This window comes from Corvus kubaryi, unplaced genomic scaffold (assembly GCF_017639235.1).
Source record: "Corvus kubaryi isolate FWS band 111438036 unplaced genomic scaffold, C.kubaryi_AGA036_p1.0 37292, whole genome shotgun sequence".
In the NCBI taxonomy this organism is placed as follows: Eukaryota; Metazoa; Chordata; class Aves; order Passeriformes; family Corvidae; genus Corvus; species Corvus kubaryi.
Window position 1 is genome coordinate 711,275 of NW_024581091.1, and position 18,299 is coordinate 729,573.

General features: G+C 48.8%; 1 protein-coding gene across 2 annotated transcripts; it reads right to left on the minus strand.

The window, feature by feature from the left end:
* Positions 1-9,727: 9,727 nt before the first annotated feature.
* On the minus strand, positions 9,728-18,223 carry CCNG2 (cyclin G2). 2 transcript variants are annotated; one of them, XM_042026889.1, is made up of 7 exons: positions 17,210-18,223; positions 14,913-15,050; positions 13,803-14,053; positions 13,577-13,655; positions 13,397-13,495; positions 12,077-12,282; positions 9,728-11,558 (listed from the first exon to the last, which is right to left on the minus strand). In XM_042026889.1, the coding sequence occupies exons 2-7, from the start codon at positions 14,916-14,918 to the stop codon at positions 11,426-11,428; spliced, it is 774 nt and encodes a 257-aa protein (XP_041882823.1). In that variant the 5' UTR covers positions 14,919-15,050; positions 17,210-18,223; the 3' UTR covers positions 9,728-11,425. The 2 variants fall into 2 exon arrangements, with proteins under 2 accessions (XP_041882823.1, XP_041882822.1); XM_042026888.1 differs by lacking the exon at positions 17,210-18,223 and adding an exon at positions 16,010-16,400.
* Positions 18,224-18,299: the final 76 nt, after the last annotated feature.

Genomic DNA, 18,299 nt, shown 5'->3' on the forward strand with positions numbered 1-18,299 from the left:
TATATATAAATATATATCAAAAAAGCACCACCTAGGTTCTCATTCTGCAGTGCATGCAGGCTCGGAGCCGGGACCACTAGAGAGCAGCACACACCACTGTCACGGACAGCAGACTAGCAAGGAAAAACTGGATCTGCCCAAGATCGCCGGCAGAGGATCACAATCCGAGCTAATTGACTGTACAGAACAAAGGAATTAACGTCTTTGTAGGTGCTACACGTGCCTGCTCTCATCACAGAAGGGCTTTTTTCCCCTGAAAGGCAGCTTTCAGAAGCATTTCTGAACCACCAGAACTCAGACCTGGAGAAGGACAGAGGAGGTAAGAGCTGAAATCAAAGAAGGGCTTCCTCCTCTCCCAAAACACAGAGGTTGGTGCTCTTTGCTCAATTCCCAGGCAAGAGTAGTAGCAGAACTGGCTTGTCTTGATGTTCTGCAGCAAAGCAGAGTTTAAGGGAGGTTTTTGGGTGGGGAGAGGCATGGAGGCATCCTGGAAATCCAGAAATGCAGGTTAGACCCCACAGACCCTGCAGCAATGTAAAGGGACCTTGAGGAAGATTGCTGCACCGATCACCCTCAATGTTGCCTTCTTTCTCCTGCATGGCTGGGGGACTCGATGAAATCTACATCACTCCTGTCTTCCCAACGCCAGAGACGTGTTGTTGGCGTACCTAGAGTTTTGCCAGAGGCATGAAGATGCAAGCTGATGTGCCATGCCTTTCCAGCATGTGTGCCCTGGCTCTGTTCCCAGCTGGAAAGCGGGGAGGTGAAGCAGTCCTAAGCTGAGACAGGAGCCTGAGACCGTTCAGCCGCACACCTGGGAACAGCTGGAAGCTGTTAAGTGTGACACAAGTCCAGAAACACAACAGCTGAGGCTTCCCACTGGGAGCCGCTGGACGAGCAGAGCACAGGCTGCCCCCTTGTATCAGTTTTGTGTGTGATCCCACCCTGTTCACGGTTAAATCCTGGGAGAGCACACAGTTGGGAACTCTTTACTGAATCCCAAAGAGGAGTGACGATAGCATCCAAGTTTAGCAGAGCTCAGGGCAAACATCTTTCCTAACTTCTCCTGGGTTTGGCATCCTGCAGACACACTTCCCCCAAGACACTGCTGGATGCTAATTTGCTAAAAGGTAGCACGGGTACCAGCCTGCAGTGCCACACTTTTGCAGAGAGGAAAGATAAAGGACAGAGAGCCTGTGGAAAGGGGCAGCATTTTCCCCAGGGCTCATGGAAGCTGCCTCCTAGGAAGCATCCAGCCCTGGAGACTGGCAGATCTAACCAGCCTGTCTGACACTTATGTCCGAGCCATCCTGAGCCTGGATTTTCCTGTCTGGTATGACTGGTTATCATTCCAGCTGGAGGGGAGTGATACTGGGAAAGCCACCCCATGGGACTGGAGGGCATTCAGCTGCTCTGCAGAGAGAATGCAGAGCTTTGCAGGGAGAGTGGATAAAATGCACTTCCATGCCAAATGTCTTCAAAAGCTGGGAATTTTAATACTTGGGAAATGACAGCCAATGCAAACCAATGCTTTAAGTCTATCCCACTGCTTCAACACTCATCCAAGCCTTCAGAGACAACTGCAATGGGCCCTCCCCAGTTGAATTCGTCATACTAAAGGAAATTGTGTTTATCTGTCCCAAACTCACATGCCTGGGACTGAGAGACCAACAGCAACATGAGTGTGATTCACAGCACATCTCCATCGAGCCCTGCCTCACCCAAAGTGTTTTCTGTGCTGTTGGGTCAGCCTGTGGAAGTGTTTAAAGGTCACAGTCCTAAATGCCATTGAGATATTTTTGCTACTCCAGCTGTATCAGCCCCAGGATTGTGCCTGCACTGCTCCAGGCAAGGAGAGGAAGGGTACTGCATCCTGCCTGGATGCCATCAGACATGTGATGATGTGCAGGAGGTCACACACCCCCCATTCCAGCTCTCTCGCAGCTCCAAGGTGGCACAGCTGTGTTCAGAGAGGAGGCAGATGTGCTGCCCGTCACTGCCCCTGCATCATCTCCGTGCCAGGCTCCTGCTGACACATCCTCTCAGCCATGCCCACCTCCCCCCCCTCCCTCCTCCTCTCCTTCAGACCAGGGCAATCCAGGTGAAGGTGCAGACCCAATCACACCTCTGTGTCAGCTCCCGAGCCATCACAGTCCCACCTCCTCACCGGTAACGCCACAGCTATTTGCCCTGCCCAGGTGATATTTCCAGGTGATATTTCCTCTGTTTCTATGCTATTTTCTGAAGTGCTCGAGCTATCAGGGTGTTTGCATAAACAGCAGCACACTCACACCTTCCCTCCCCAGCCTCTCCTAAGGTTAGTCACCCTCCTGCCCAACCTCAAGCCCACGTTCCTACCACACCTACAGAAAAAACCTTCTTTTGAGGAGCACGTAACTAGAGTTAAGTTCTTGCATTTCAGAGTCACAGCAGAGGCCCACTACAGCCACTTGCACATAGAATCACAGACTGGTTTGTGTTGGAAAGGACTTAAACATCACGCAGCTCCACCTTCCACTATCCCAGGTTGCTCCAAGCCCCATCCAACCTGGCCTTGGATGCTTCCAGGGATGGGGCAGCCACAGCTTCAAGTTACAAGTATTTAAAACTGAAGGAAAAATGCTGTCCTAACCCCAAGGCGCTGCTCTGTAGACAATGGTTCACCGACAAAGACAGGCTGGTTCAAAGACACAATGGGAAAGTTTGCGTGGAAAAAGCAGAATCCTGGCTCGGCTCCTCCATCCACTCAATCTCTCATTATCCGTCTACTTCCAGCATGACAAGACTGGTCAGGCACACAAAATCTTACACGTCTCCCCAGAAAGAGCAAACCCAAAGAAACAAAACACAAAAAACCCAAAAGGCTGTTGCTACAGGTTCACAACAGGCTAACAGCTGCTCTCCACATTGCAACTTCATTAGGGAAAACCAACTCTTCCCTTAAGACCATCTTTTCAACCATTTAGAAAACTGCTGTTGGCACAGAACTCTAACAAAGAGTAAATTTCAACTCAACTGCTTCCCTGACAAGTTGCCCTGACACCAACCAGCCTGTGTTCTTCAAAGTACTGCCTAACAACGCCTGGCCAAGAGAAACACTGTGAAAATAGAGACTTCTGCTTGCCCCTGAAACAAGGTGAGGCCAAGGCATATTTCAGTGAATAAACAAGCTCCTGTTGCAACTCAGTAGGAGCCACCAGAATAAACAACAGCAAAACAATTAGAAAAACTGTGTGTACTTACACATGGAAGTGTGACTGCTATCAGTAACTGTGAGAAGAGCAGTGAAGCAAGAGCCCTGACACCTCTGGAGCCAGACTGTGCTTCCCATGCCTCTCTGCTAAGAAAGGTGGTCCCGGGGTCTCCCACAAGAAGGAGGAAGCTCGCTGCAAGGGCAGCCTCTGCACCTGGGCTCAGCTGGGAACTGCCACACTGCCCAATTCCTTGCAAAGCATTCCCACCTGAGGAGCTGGGGGGGGAAGCGTCTTTCCCTGCCTCCCTCAGCTACCCGGTGATGGGCAGCAGGTGGAAATGAGTTGAGCTAATGAGAAGAAGACGAGTTACTGACATTTTACCCTCTGAGTCCTCTCCCAGAGGCTTCTGCCACCTCTTCTCAAATGTTTCAGTAAAATTGCTACATCACTGCTGCTTTCACAGGCATAGGAGTACCCTTTCACTTATGCCCGGCTGCTCTCTCCCCTCTTTGTAGCAGAGCTTTTTAACACCTGCTAATCCCTGAAGTCAGAAAGGAGTTTAACATTAAATGCGTGCCCAAGGAGCCAAAAAAGCCCAGGATTAACAGGCTCTCCTCTTTCCTTTCATTCTGCTCACACACTCCCAGTGACCCATTTTACGCAGCCCTGAGGGCTGAAGGGGCTCCGCAGCCGGACTTCTCCAAGTCGTTCGTATTTCCACACAGATGCAGCTCTGAGCTTGTTTTTCCCTAACCATGACAAAGAGGATGCACACTGCAAAAGAGGTGGTTTCTCACTATTCCAGCTGCTTTGTGGCAGGTTACCCAGGACAGAGGCAGCCAGAAACAGAGCTCAGAAAAGTCACTAAAACCATCAGTATGCACTGAAAAATATTCAAACTGCCTATATTCAAAGCGGTAGCAGGTTCTCTCTAGGAAAAGCCCCCCCATAGGATTAGTCCCATTCACAGTCCCCCTCTCTATCGGGGGCTGCCAGGCCTGGGCCACGTCTCCTTCATCCACAGTGCAACAAATACCCCAGACAAACACAATGCCTTGGTTTAAAAGAAATCCCCTGACAGGCTGCACGCAGAGGCTTGTCAAGCCTCCAGCACCCTGGAGGCTGCACTTGAAAACCTCTGTCCTGGATGATTTATCCGTCAGGGAGGTGCCTTTTCCCCAGAAGGGCATGGAAATGGTATCACGAGGTTCAAATAAGCCATCACACTCAGGTACCTTTCCAAATGTGTTTGGAATAGTTTATTTTCAGGCCTTTAATGATAAACTCTTATACCCAGAGAATCTGACTTTCTTTCTCTGGCCTTGCTAAAGCCTAGGAAATGGCTTTCACTAAACCCCCACTCCCTGGAAATCATGCTCCAGCCTAGATCCTCGCCCCTGCACTGCCACTCAGCTCTAAAAATGCTGGTGACTAGAGATAAAATGGTCAGAGATTCTCCATCTCACACTTCGTGATCTTTGCTTCTACCTGTCTGCTCAAAACTTTCTGTCAAGACAAGGTCTGGCCAATTACTCCTGGCTCAATCTATGGCACGGTTATTTCCACTTCTGAAATGGAAATCAAGAGACCGGCCCAGGCTCCGAGTGCAGATTTGAATCTCAGACTTCCTGAAGTTCAGGAGCATTCTGACTTTGTTTTCATTTAGCCCACAGGAAGGCAGGACAACTTTGCTTGTTTGTTTCCAAAAACCTTTTACTAAAGAGAAGAACTTGCTCAAGTTAACATTTGCAAAACCCAGGTGCTGATTAGGTATTTTATATCCAAAATCTTCCCTGGGATAACCCTAAAATGTACAAGACCTGAGTTTTGGAGCTTATAAATCTCTTCAGAAAGTAGAGGCAGATGGAGGTGTGCAGCGACTGGAAACATCACCCCCTCCGCACATAAGAGGAAAAATGCTGCTCCTGTCTGGCAATCCAAATAACCTCCCTAAACCCCCTCTGCTGGGAACTTGATCAGTCCTACTTGAGCAGTACTTTTCAAGGAATTCCATACCTGTATGCATCTTGTTGAAGGAGCAATCCCTGCTCCAAGAGCAAACCACACAGTGGGACCCCTGCCCAAGTTACTGGTGGAGGTGACAGGTGACCTGCCAGCCTGGGTGAGGTGCTTCCAGGATCCCACAAGGTGGACTGGCAGCTGGACCACAGACTGGATGTGGTCCAGACTAAACATTTATTGTGAATGTGTCGAAAGATCTGTGGTGAAAGCCAGCCTGTGTAGCTCCCTGCTTCAAGTTTTCCAGAAAAAGTGAGTCCTGGTATCCCTGAGTGACACAACACCACAAGGACTAATCCAGCCCTTTCACTGTTCCGTAGCCAAGGTGACAGCACAAGACTGAGCCTGACAAATGACCAGGCCCAAGCTGGCACAGAGATGTGAGGGGTTTTCCAAGCTGGTGGGAAAGCAGCTTCACTGAGCCGGGTAAATTTCCATAGCCCAGACACGCTTCTCCGAACACAGCCTCTTGAGGTTGGGTTTGAGGCAGGGACAAGAGGAAGGACACCAAAGTGTGTGCTGATGTCAGCCACTTGAAAAAAGGACTTTGATCTCCAGAGCTGATGACCCAACACCTCTCAGGAGCAAGACATTTCACAAAGCATTTTATTTGCCTTTTATGTAACAAGGCACACAGGGCATCAGCTGAGGGGTGACAGAGCACTGCCACCTACTACTGCTTATTAAAATAAGACACTCCCTGCTCCCAGCTCGAGAAATGATGCCAAAAGATATAAACTGATCCCAGAGCAGCAATATCGAGCGATGCCCAGTGCAGACTGAAATGCCCCACGTGCTGCAGCATCTGAAAGAAGGGCCTGGAAGGATCTAAAGGAAGAGGAACATGAAAGCTTTGACCCCAGTGAAGCAGAAAATGATTTATGACCAGAGCCAGCAGGGCTTTAACCCTCTGAGGACACAAAGCTGCGTAGGAAGAGTGCAGCCCTGTGACTCCAGGTGCACCTTTTGTTCAGGGATGAATCCAAAGGGCATGCCAAAGGCAAGGCTTCCATGGCAACTGCGGGCAAAGCCCGTTAAACAGAGTAGGAGAGTTAGTGAATTCTGCATTGCACAGTCTCTCTCCAACAAGTGTGGCAGTACTGAAAATTTCCAGATAAACACCATTAAAATGTACATCAATACAGAGTAAATAGGACTTTAGTTAATAGTCAAGCAAGCCTTCAGCTGCTTCCCACAGAAATCCAAAGCCATCCCCATCTTTTATATTGAAAATCACACACTAGGTACAGCTGCAACAGCTGTTCAGCACTCGGCTAACTATGGAAAAGCACTTGACACGTTGCATGACTGACTGTGCCTTCCTCATTGCCTGGCGCGATAAAGTGCACAGGTTTTTCCCACTGGAGCAGAAATCCATGTTTTCACAGGCACTAGGAGCCACACAGTGTCCCTGCATATGGATCAGAGGAGAACACATCATCACATGTTTGGTGTTAAAGAAAACACCCTGAAAACTAACAGGGAATCAGACATTGCAAGAGTGAATCCCCAACTTGGACTGGTAAGAATACTCCAACAGCAGTGGGAGGCTGGAGAGGTAACCAATCCAAGTGCACATCCTGAGAACAGAATCAACCCAAATTCCTTCAAAGGAGCCACGTTTTATTTCTCAACTGATACACACAGCTCACGCTGCATTTACAGCACCGACTGCGTGCCTTTTCCCGATTGCTCAGGCAGGATAAAGGTGGCAGGATTACATTTAATGGAACCATAAAAGCTTAGGAGAGCACAAGGCACCACACAGATCACCTGTGGGCGCACTGTGCCAGTATCTCGGGCAAAGAGCTGGCACAGACACCACACCCAGCTTCAGATCGTCTGCAGCACAATCCCTCAGACCACCGGCCTTGGCTTCTGTCATCCTGCCAGGACAAAGCCAGGGATCGCCTCCAGTCCTTTTGCTCCCTACCAGAGTTAATAATTGAGCTCTGGATGCCAAAGGCTTCCTAAATCCCTGACTCAGCCACTGTACATGACAAGACCGCTATTCAGACCGCAGACATGTTTTCAAAAGTTCCTTGGAGACTCGGGATTATAAACTGCACTCTGACCTTTGAAACATTTGACCCACAGCCACGCAAAATCCTTGCAGAACGAGCCTACAGGCCCTTGCAAAGCCAACAGTCTGCAAAGCCTGCTTCCCCACGGGCCCTTGCACATCCAACCTTTCCACAACAGCTCTGCCATTCCCTGCTTCGAGCTGATTTATCCTTGACAACCAAGCACTACAGCAAGGAGCTATTCCTGGCTTTGTTCTACTGAAGGGGAACAAAGGAAGCAAGAGGCTCAGGAATACACAGAAGGTCAACGAGGAAGTGTGTGACAGAGGAAGGAGCTGCCTTTGCCTTGCTAGGCCCAGGACAAAATTTCCCTAGACCACAGGCTACTCTTCTCCTTGACTTCACGGGGTGGAAACAAAGCCAGTGCCGAGCTCTGGAAATCCCATCACAAACATTTCTTCCATTTAGATGTTTAACAGTGTTCACATCTCTGATGAAGAACCTACTTGCCATGGCCAAAAAAAACCCCCACCAGCACTCTTTGAAGGACAAATTAAATGCTTCATTAATTCAAAAATGGTTGAGATTGCAAATCAGAACTAGAACGTACAGGTCTAGAGGCAAGATCACCAATAATTCATGAGTAAAATGCTATGTTTATGCAACACTAAGGATAAGATTTTAATTGCTTATTACTCTAATTGATTTCATTCAGTTGTTATGGCAACTTTCTGCTTTCAGGAGATGTAGTACACCAGCCACAGGCTTACACCAAGAAGCACAGCCATGTGACACCCCACAGCTGCAACACATATTTTAAGATAAATACTACTACATATGTGCCAAGTTTTTACTGATTCCCGTTATGCTGAGCTTCAAAGCCCTGACAGCCAAGTGGAATCACAAGAATAACTCATTCACCTGTTAGTCCAACCAAAGAAATGGCCTGAGACCGTTCAGTTCTACTCTCCCCTTTCCTGTACGGTGCTCTAAGTGCACAGAGTGCTCCAAGCTCTGACTGACAGGAACATCCTTCTTATTCCACCAGAAAAAAAGGGGGAGCTGTTCAAGACCAGGGTCTGAACACACTGACTGATTTATTCTGAATGATTTATTGCTGTGTGTCACTTGTCATATGTCATCAAGTAGTGAGGAAGTCAAGTTTCCTGTTTAAAAGGCCATTACTATAATTATTTCATTATGGAATGGCAACTCACCAGGAACAGAAGTGCTTCCACTACAGATCCCTCGTGGCCCAGTCCAGCCATGGGAGAGCAGTAGGATAACATCTCAGGATCCTCTCAGAAACCTGTGTCAACTTTCAGCACTATGCTGCCAATAGGTTCAGCAGCATAGGGAGTAATATCCCAGAAACTGGACACAGCCAGTTGTTGTTTCAGGGGATGGCTTCCCCACAAAAAGATTCCCTTTCAGCCCCCTCAGCCCCCACCCAAACCAGTCTTACTGACAGAGCAGTTATGAAAATGAGCACGCATTTGAACTCCCGAGACCGCAAGCCTTCCAAGTTCCACCACGTGGTACAGGCGAGCCCCAAACAGCATTTACAAGCCATGCACACCTCTGCTATTACAAACAAGCCAAACGCCAAAATCCCCGTTCTTTGGGGGAAGCCAGGCAAAGCTCCTCAGGGGGATCGGCAGCTATCTGACCTGGCAAAATCAAAGTTGAGCCTACATCATTGCAACCACAGAACTGAACCCTGCAACGCTCTCCCCAAGCTGATTTACTCCCGTGGGATGAACTTGAAAGGGGCTGAACGGCACACCTCAAGCCTCATTCAGTCTCCCAAGCTGTGCGAGCCCGGGACACGGCCCAGGGCGTCCCACCTTCCCCCGAGCACACCTACGCGGGGCGCGCGCTCCGGCCGACTGCCAAGGCAGGTGGGTGCTGCACCGAGGCGACCCAAGCAGGCTCCTTTCAAGTGGAAGCTGAAGACGTGTTTCAGGTTCAAGGCACTGGCAGCAGCTAAAGCAAGCAGCCTCTGCTCTGCCAGCTCTCAGCCAGGCCCTGGCAGGAGGAGCAGCCCAGTCCATCACGGGCTCTCCGTGCTACATGTGAGTGACCAGCCGGAAGGGATTTACACACAGGACACGAGCTCAAGTGTGCCTTTGATGAAGTGCACACACATCCCGAGACCAGGTTTCACTAGGAAGAACAGCAGCAAGGACAATTCCTGCAGAACCCAGAGGAATCCAGCTGGAATGACCCTTAACCCCTAACAGGAGCTCTGGCTTTGCAAATGTGCCAACCACAACGCTCATGGATAAGCACAGGACACCTCGCCTCAGCTTCTAAAACTGGCAGGAGCAAAGCTGAGATGACATTCCCACCCAGTACTGTGCAGCCTCTCCTCTTTCTTGCCACAACTCCTGGGAAAGCTGGAACCCAGCTGTGGGATCATACACCCTGCACGGCCTTAAAAAAAAGGAAGCCAGAAGCTTCAAGGAACTGACCGCCACTCACAGCAGGTAACAAATACAGCACTTGGTTTATTTTTGTTCTCAACTGAAACAAGACTCAGTAGGTTCCTTACCCAAGGACTCCTGAAGTGAGCAGAGGACTTGCAGCAAGAAGTCTTCAGAGGTACAGTATTTGTATCATACAGAGTACACAATAAATTACTATCTACATGCCACAGAACTACAAAAAGTTACATACAATGTAAAAAAATACAGTATTTTCTGCTCGGTTTTTTGTTTTAAATTTTTTTTCTGTACATTTTTTTTTAATTTACATTTTCATATACACTTTTTGTAAACTTTTGTGTGTTTTTAGAAAACTGAAATCACATAACAGTTATGGACTTACAGCATCACTCTTACCTTTCTAAAGCAACGCTTGCACCTACGAAACAGCTTTTAGCTTGTTTGCTCCTTCATTTCTACTTTGGCACCAACACACCCTCACACCATTACTCTGAGCTAGTTTAGTCTGCTTTAGCCGTGTCCTCACCAGGGAGAAACACAATTAGACTGGAACTTGTGCTTTGATAACAAAGTTCAGAAGAAAAACCATTACATTAACTACTTCACCATCACATTTACCTGATATTTTACTGCATAATTTCAACTTCTCCTGCACTAACTGCTTTACATCAGCATGCAAACAAGTCTGATTATGACTCAATCAATAACATGAATATACTGAAAAACAACTACAAGGGTTAAATATTCAAAGGAATGTAGACTTAGCAAGGTTTACCACGTTAAAAGGTCTAAAGCTAATAGCATGGATTGACATGTTAAGATTTGAAACACACTGAAGGATACAATGTGAATTTCAGTGTAAAAACATCTGTATTAAAGAAAACATGGAATTACTTCTGGCCACACAATTTATACTATCTCAAAGTGAAAACTATATTGACTAGAAACCTCCTGCTTACCACACTTACTCCTGGTGTGAAATAGGGATCCCTGAAGTTTATAAAAGCCAAGCTTCAAAAATTGCTACTTGGAGTACACAACTCAAGACCCTGCTGAAAAGGAAAAGCAGTTTCAGTGTTCAGCCCATTGGAGAGTAAATCATTCCAGCCTGGTACTACATACATGCACCGTTCCACATAACCTACTCAGCCACTTGGATCTAATCCCAAAACACTAAGGAGTGGAGGTGCCCTCGAGAGGGGCTATAGTCCAGTCGCCTGCCCAAAGCGGGGTCAACACTGAAATCAAGCCAAGCCTGGGGTTCTGTCATGTTGACTCCCCAGAACATCCCAGGACAACAACAACAACTGCACAGCTCCTCCTGGGCCTCTCCCTTGCTTGACTGACCCCATGGAACAAATTGCTTCCATTAACCAAGAGCTTCCTGCTTAAATCTCAGGAAAGCTTCTCGCTCTTGCTTCGTGCTTCTCAGGCAAGACCCTGAAATCAACCCAGGTGTTGAGCTGCTACAGGTTTTGGACCAGCAGGTAAAGAACTACATTCATGGCTGTTGACAAAAGAACAATACAACTTTTTTTTTTTTGCTGATCTGGGGACCTGAATTTTTTTTTTAATTCCTTAAAATTACAACAACAAAAAAACCAAGGCAGGCATTCAAAGCATTGATATACCACAGAAAGTTTTGCCTTAATACAGTTTACAGATTACCACCTCATTTATTATTGCCAAAAGACTCTATGGTGCATTCAAAACTTCAACCCAATACAATCCAGACTCAGTGCTAAAACCGACAGCTGAGAGTTTGCCACTTGGGTTTAGGTTTGAGTTCAAAGAAGAAGGTGCCTTCCAGATCACTCGGAGGAGAACTGCTAAGGCTTTCTTCCCCGCTGCTCATGTCTTCACAGGAGTCTTCACTAGAAGGAACAGTGGGAAAGGTAATTTTAACAAAGCAAAACCCCTTCAAAGTGGCAAAGTACTCCTCAATCCTTGGGTTTTTTGCACACTCTTCTGTTCCTAGGAGCAACATCCCACATCTAAACGCTCCTTGGCTTAAAGCTCCTTAAGGCTCCTAAAGCTGAAATCCTAACAAGGTACAATCTTCCTGATGCCATCCTACCAATCAAGAAGCCAGTGTTCCAGACACCAAGCATGAATGCCTTCAGGAGACTGAAAACCTTTGCAAGCCTTCCTGCCTTGAAACCAAAAGTGCCTCCCGCCACCCTGCCAAGTACATCTGAACAGCACGATGACAGTTCCCCCCCTCTTTCCATGTGCTGAAGATGGATTCCAAGCCCATTGATATTCTCTGAGCTAGCACTTTTTTTTTTTTTCCCCCAAGTGGCAGTGATTAAGCCATAGTTATATGGAGTTGCCATGACCACTACAGGAAAAGGAGAATTCCCAACAAATTAAGCAGGTAAGTGTTACCAACCTCTCGTTTCCATTGAAACATCCACCCTCCGGGATTGTTGGCAACTCGGGAACACTGTAGTAACTGTTTTGAAGGTTTTGGGCTGTACGCCTCGAAACAATCCAAACAAGTTTTTTGTGATCAGGCTTGCAGCATTCAGGAGAAGAATAATCTGCCAGGCATTTAGAGACCAGCTCCCTCCAGTAAAGTAGGTCACTATCACTTATCTGAAAAGAAAAAAAAAACCCACAAGTTATTTAGTCTGTTACACAGAGGCTCAAAGGATAACTCCTCCCTCCATTGTACCTTCTTGGAAAAGACCTGGAAAAAACATCTGTCAAGACAGAAGTGAGTCGTAACTGGGATACCTTTGTCAAAGTTGCTTTTGAAGGTAAACTACCAACTCCTACACAGCTACCAGACAGGTCCCTGTTCAAGGCGGAGTTAGGTTGACAGTTTGCCTGCCAGTCCTTATTAACACTTGCGTTATCACTTCCAAAGGAGAAACCAAACAAAAGTTATTCCATTTTAAGATAGAATGAAAACCTTTTAAAACTCCATTTTCAAATGGAATCGAAATTTTAAAAACTACTTAAATATGAAGAAAAAAAATTTAAACCACCGTTTTAAAATCAAATAATATTGTACTTTAAGGAACTACTTCCATCCCTTAAGAAACTGGGGTTGTTTAATCTGCCCGTAAGAGTGGAAAGCTTCTTCTAGGCCATCAACAGAGGCAGAACGCAGCTAGAGGCCATGAATCCTATTTTAGTTCATAGGATATCCTGAGCTGGAAAGGACCCACAAGCATCATGGAGTTCAAGTCCTGGCCCTGCACAGGACAATTCCCCCAACCCACCCTGTGTCCGAGGGCGTTGTCCAAATGCTCAAGCCGTGTCAGGATCACTGCTGTGCCCATTCCTGGAGGAGCCTGTTCTGTGCCTGACCTCCATCTGGGGGAAGAACCTTTCCCTGATATCCAGCCTGACCTTCCCCTGACACAGCTCCAGCTGTTCCCCGGGGTCCAATTATTCAGGCAAAAGGAATAACCAGCCCAGCAGTCACAGAACAGACTGGAAGTTTCTCCAGAACACACAGCCAGAGCTGTACAAGTTCAATCACCTGCCTGTTAAAGCATGCATTGTATACACATGGGATCAGCAGTTCCTCTGATTTTATACATTTATTTTTTAATTGTTTCTTTCAGCGGATGCCAAACAGAACCTGTAAAGATGCATTTAGGGAGCCCCCCCATTTAAGGGCTCCCCTAAATGTAACATCACCCATCATTAACGGTTTCAGTCCAAACAACTGGAAAAACAATCCATTAAAAATAGTCACCTTTGAATGCTTTTGAACACGCAGAAGGATCTCCAATAGCTCAACAGATTTCAGCATCTGAACTTCCAGAGTGAGAAGGCACAAGGCCAGGACAGATGGCTAAAAGGGCAAGAAAACAGCACTCAGCACTACAGCAATCACAAACCTACTCAGAAGCTACAAACAACAGCTTCTACTCACTTTTGCTTTAGAGAAGACTATACGGCAGTTGCAAGCTTTTAGCTGTGCTTCCAACTTGTCCAGATTCAATACTTCTTTCCTGTGAGACACACAAGAGAAGAAGGGTCTGGATCAACAAGCTTTCCCTCGCCAGGAAGCAAAAACTGAGGAGCTGCCTCCTCTAGAGCCAAGGCTGCAACCATTTAAGAGGGAAATAAAAAGGGCTCAGCAAACACCACCAACTCACCTTTCTGAGGTATGACAGAGTACAATAGTATGGTACAAGTGCAAGAAGGTTAAGGCAGTAGTAGCTTTAAATTCAAAGTGCAACTTTTCTGAAATTATCTTTTCCATCCATTTCAGGTCGGACACAGTGCATTTACATTGGCTGATCCGGATGATCTCGTGAGCAGATGGGATATTGCATTCCTCCTCCACGACGCGGGCGGCCAGCTGGATGCAGCAAACTCCAATGCAAGACAAATGCTTCGGTTTCACCTAAAAACCACCGCAAGCACCATGAATACTTCCCCCCCATCAACACTGAGCTTAAACAGCAACTGTGTTTGGAAAACCCACAGTGCAACAGCCAAAGACTTGCTGATTTCCACTAAAGCTGGTGTCAGCCAGCTCCTACGCCTCCCCCAGCCGTAACCACCAGTTCCATCAGTGCAGCCGAGGCAAACCCCAGCTGGCAGAGCCCACAAGGCAGCTCCGATCCGCTGGGGCTGAGGAAGTGAAGTTCAACAGCCGAGCAGCCTCTCCCCAGGTTGTTCCCCACCACTACACAAATAAATCGCGGTGGGAACTGCAATTCCCTCCTCCTCCGAGCGGCAGTGCTCGCCCACCCTCGCTTACAGCCCACACAAATCCAGTCTGAGCCTGTTCCAGGCAGCCCCATCCCTCCACAGCTTGTTCCTACTCCTGCTCTTCTCTCCCATCTACCACCGTAACATTTTGTGCCACTCCAAGGACAGCCAGACCAGAGAACTGATGCAACTCTGTTTTCTCTGCTGATCTAATAATGAGGAACTGGTTTAGGTCCAAGCTTCCTGCCTTAAAGCAGCACAAACACGATAAAAACAATCAGAAAATGATCACTTGGTATCAGACCCAAGGCTAAACTAAGCTTTAGCACAGTACCCAGAGATAGTCTGTAACACTAATTGGTTTGCTTTCCTTAATTTCTCCTTTCTTAGACATCTGCATGGTGATGGCTACAGATCTATTACAGGAAATAAATCAAGCTGCTACTTGTCTTTAGAGGTAAAAGGAACTGCACTCAACTCCAGGTTCACGAAGGAGACCTCAGAGCTGTTGCTGAATGCACAGAATGAATCAACAGCCACACTTATACCTTCATAAGAGCCAAGAATCTGTCCAGAATGTTGACAGCCAAAACAAACGTTTCAGTTGCAAATCCAAAGAAGTTGGTCAGACTCCAAAGATCTTCCACCTTGGCATTCCTTTGTCTTGAACACAGAGTGTTTTCATTCTACGGCAAGAGAGGCAAAGTCAGAATTATTCTGTGGCAGCAGCAATCACCGTGCCTCACTGCCTAAACCATCTTTTATTTCAATCAAACAGATGCAAGGTTTTTTTCCTCAAATATTTAATTCCACTTGACTGAAAATGAAAATAAATGTGGACACTTAGAACTTAAATCACAGTTCAGAGATTACAGCCAGGTCCTGAGTCTCACTGGTGCAATAGCCAGCACAACCACATTTCCAACTCTCCACTTGCTTACTTTAAAACACATTTACGACTTATTTAAGTTACCAAGTGCAGGCATACACAGTGACTCCTGACCTTAGAGATGACCACACAGCTCTCTGCCTTGCATGTCAATATTTAAGCAACAACAGTTCTGCTTTCACAACAAACAACCAGACTCATCTCAGAGATTTTTTTTTTTTTTTTTTGTGTTAAACATTAGGGCCCTTCCCAAAGAACTCAGAAGCACACGAAGGAACGTAACTAGTCTGCCCTGAACTCAGCAAGGAACTGTGGTCGTTGACGTGGAAATGTTTATGGTCAATTTACATTTTGCTGCTCAGCGGTTCTGGGTTCATTTCCCCCAATCTCGCCAATGAAAAGCTGGTGGTTCCCCTCTTTGTTATGTGCCTGCTCGACATCCCACCTCCCCTGCAGCGGCAGGAAGCTCCCCTGACGGAAACAATACAGAACCTCTTGTTTCTGTGCTCACTCTCCATTTAAATAATAAATACTAAACGTCTAAATACTTTGCTTGCCCTGCAGGTCGCAGAGCTTGGATAATGTAACGTTAATACCTACATATGAAGACAGAATCAAAACAAAAGACAAGCGGCGCATACAGAGAAAAGAATTAACTTTCCGCAGTTAACGCACGTCCCCCATTAGCCGGAATTTTCTCTGAAATTCTTGGAATTTTCTTCCCGCTTTGAGGAGTCCCCCGACGCCCTCACCCACCTCGGCGGCACCCTCGATGAGGCTGAGCCCCTTCTCGCGGGGCTGGAACCGCCCCTCCAGCTCCAGATGGAGGTTCAGCTGCTTGAAAAGCCACAGCGCCTCGCTGCTCATCTTCCCTTTCCTTCGCCTCTTTCCCCTCCGCAGCAGGGAAACAAAGGGGCCCCGCAAGCCGGGGGCGAGGGGACACCGGGCTCCCCCCGCGGCCCTCAGCGCTCGGGGAGGGGGAGGCGAGCCCGGCTCCCGTCACCGCGCGGACGAGGGTGGGCTCGGCCGCTGACCCCACATCCAGGCAGGGCGGCCTGGACCCCCGCGGGGAGTCACGGCAGCATCAAGAGCACCATCCCCGGCCGCTCCCGCCTCCGCCCCGGCCCCGGCTCCGGCTCCGCTCCAAGATGGCGTCGGCGCGTCTCCGCCCACGGCTTTTGTTTTCATGCGCGGAGTGATCCCCGCCGCTGAGGCGGCGTACGGAAGTCAAATAGTCCATCCCCACCCCGCGGCCCGGCGGTACCCCGAGTGGTCCCCAAGCTCCGGGCAGGGCGCGGCCGGCCCGCAGAGCTCCAGCTCAGTGGGGCGCGGGACGGCACCGCGCTGCTGCGGCGGGACGGCGAGGCCGCGCGGAGGGAGACGGAGAGGGCCGCATCACGCCTTTAAAGGGACGCCAGCGGCGCCTCACCCGTTTTGAAAAGACCGCCCAAACTCTCCCGCGCCCGGATTGGCCCGCGCCTCCCGCTCGCTGATTGGCTGGCGGCGGCACTCGCCCCGCCCCCTTCCCCGCCTCGCGAGGGGCGTGTTGTTTACCGGCGGCGATTGGCCGCCGACCGGGGCCGGGTCTGCCCTGATTGGCCAGAGGAGTTCTGCCTCCGCCCCGCCCACTGCTCCGGGCCGTGGCAACCGTGACGAGCCCGCGCGCGCGCGCTCTGAGGCGATTGGGGGAGGGGGCTGGCGACGGACGCCCTGAGTGCCACAGCGTTCCCGTGTCCCCATACCTTCGGTCCACAGCGTTGCCCAGTCCCAGCACCCCGCCCCACAGCGCTCCCGTGTTCCCACAACCCCGGTCCCGCAGTGGTCTTATGTCCCCACACGCCCGTCCCACAGCGCTCCCGTGTCCCCACAACCCCGGTCCCGCAGTGGTCCTATGTCCCCGCACGCCCGTCCCACAGCGCTCCCGTGTCCCGATACAGGATAAAGATGAACGCTGACCTGACTGGAGCAGCCGGAGGATGCTCAGCCCCCGCGAGGCAAACTTTCTGTCTATCTCTGTGGGACCCTACTCATGCTGTTCCTTGAGGATTCCAAAACACCCGTCTGAATTTAAAACCCCTCCGCGTCCTGCTTCAGATCGAGAGATTTCTGTACAGCCTGGTGTTGCAGCGGTTTGGGACGTGCACTTCCAAGCTTCCCTTCCCGTGGAATGAATCCAAGGCCCAGTGCGTCAGGAAGGAGATGGTGGATCAACCCCCTAAGTCAAAGGCTGCCTCAAAGGGCTTCTCAGCTCAATGGAGTCCTCAGGACCAGATAAAAGAAAATAAACCATCGTCTGGAGAATTTCTGGGGCTCTTCCCACATGCTCGTGGACAAACACAAAGGGATACATGTGCCAGGACAAACCCAAACTGCAGCGATCAGATGTGTGTACACACTGGAGACAAAAGTCTGGGGAGGCAACTCCAGCAGATTAGCGCAGGGTTTGATCTGGTGAGGTTCCACAGCTCCAACAAACAGAAAATGTTTATGAAACGTCGCAGGTTGGAAAAGCAAATCCGCCTTCTCCACTGAGCCATCATGAGTGCTGAGCTCTGCCAAGCTCTATTTCGAGGCACAGTCCCCGTCTGCAATGCCAGTGATGACGGCCAACACTTTTCTCAAGTTTATTTTGATGCCAAGGCCTCTGAGATTGCCATAAACGTGCACGACTTTTCCTCAGGGTATTCCTGATGTGGGCCAGAGTTCCTGTAGGTACCATCAGATATACCTGAGCATCCCTCCCACCACACGGCAAACAAACTGGCACATTGACTGATTTTTGGGGAGGATGAAAGCTGTTTAAGACATGGATCTGCTCCAGTTTGAAGAACTGCTGCTAATAGAACCGACTTCAAATCAGCTCCGTGCAGTGACATCATTCAGGTAATGTTTACTGGATGAGGCTCTCAGCTCCAGTCTCTGGTATTCAAATCCCCTTAGCAGCTGATCCCTTCTTCCCCACATTCTGAAGTGTATCTTGCCATCACGGAGATGGAGTACGGATGTTCTTCCTCCTCCAGCTGCTGTAGGAAAGCACATAGTGAAC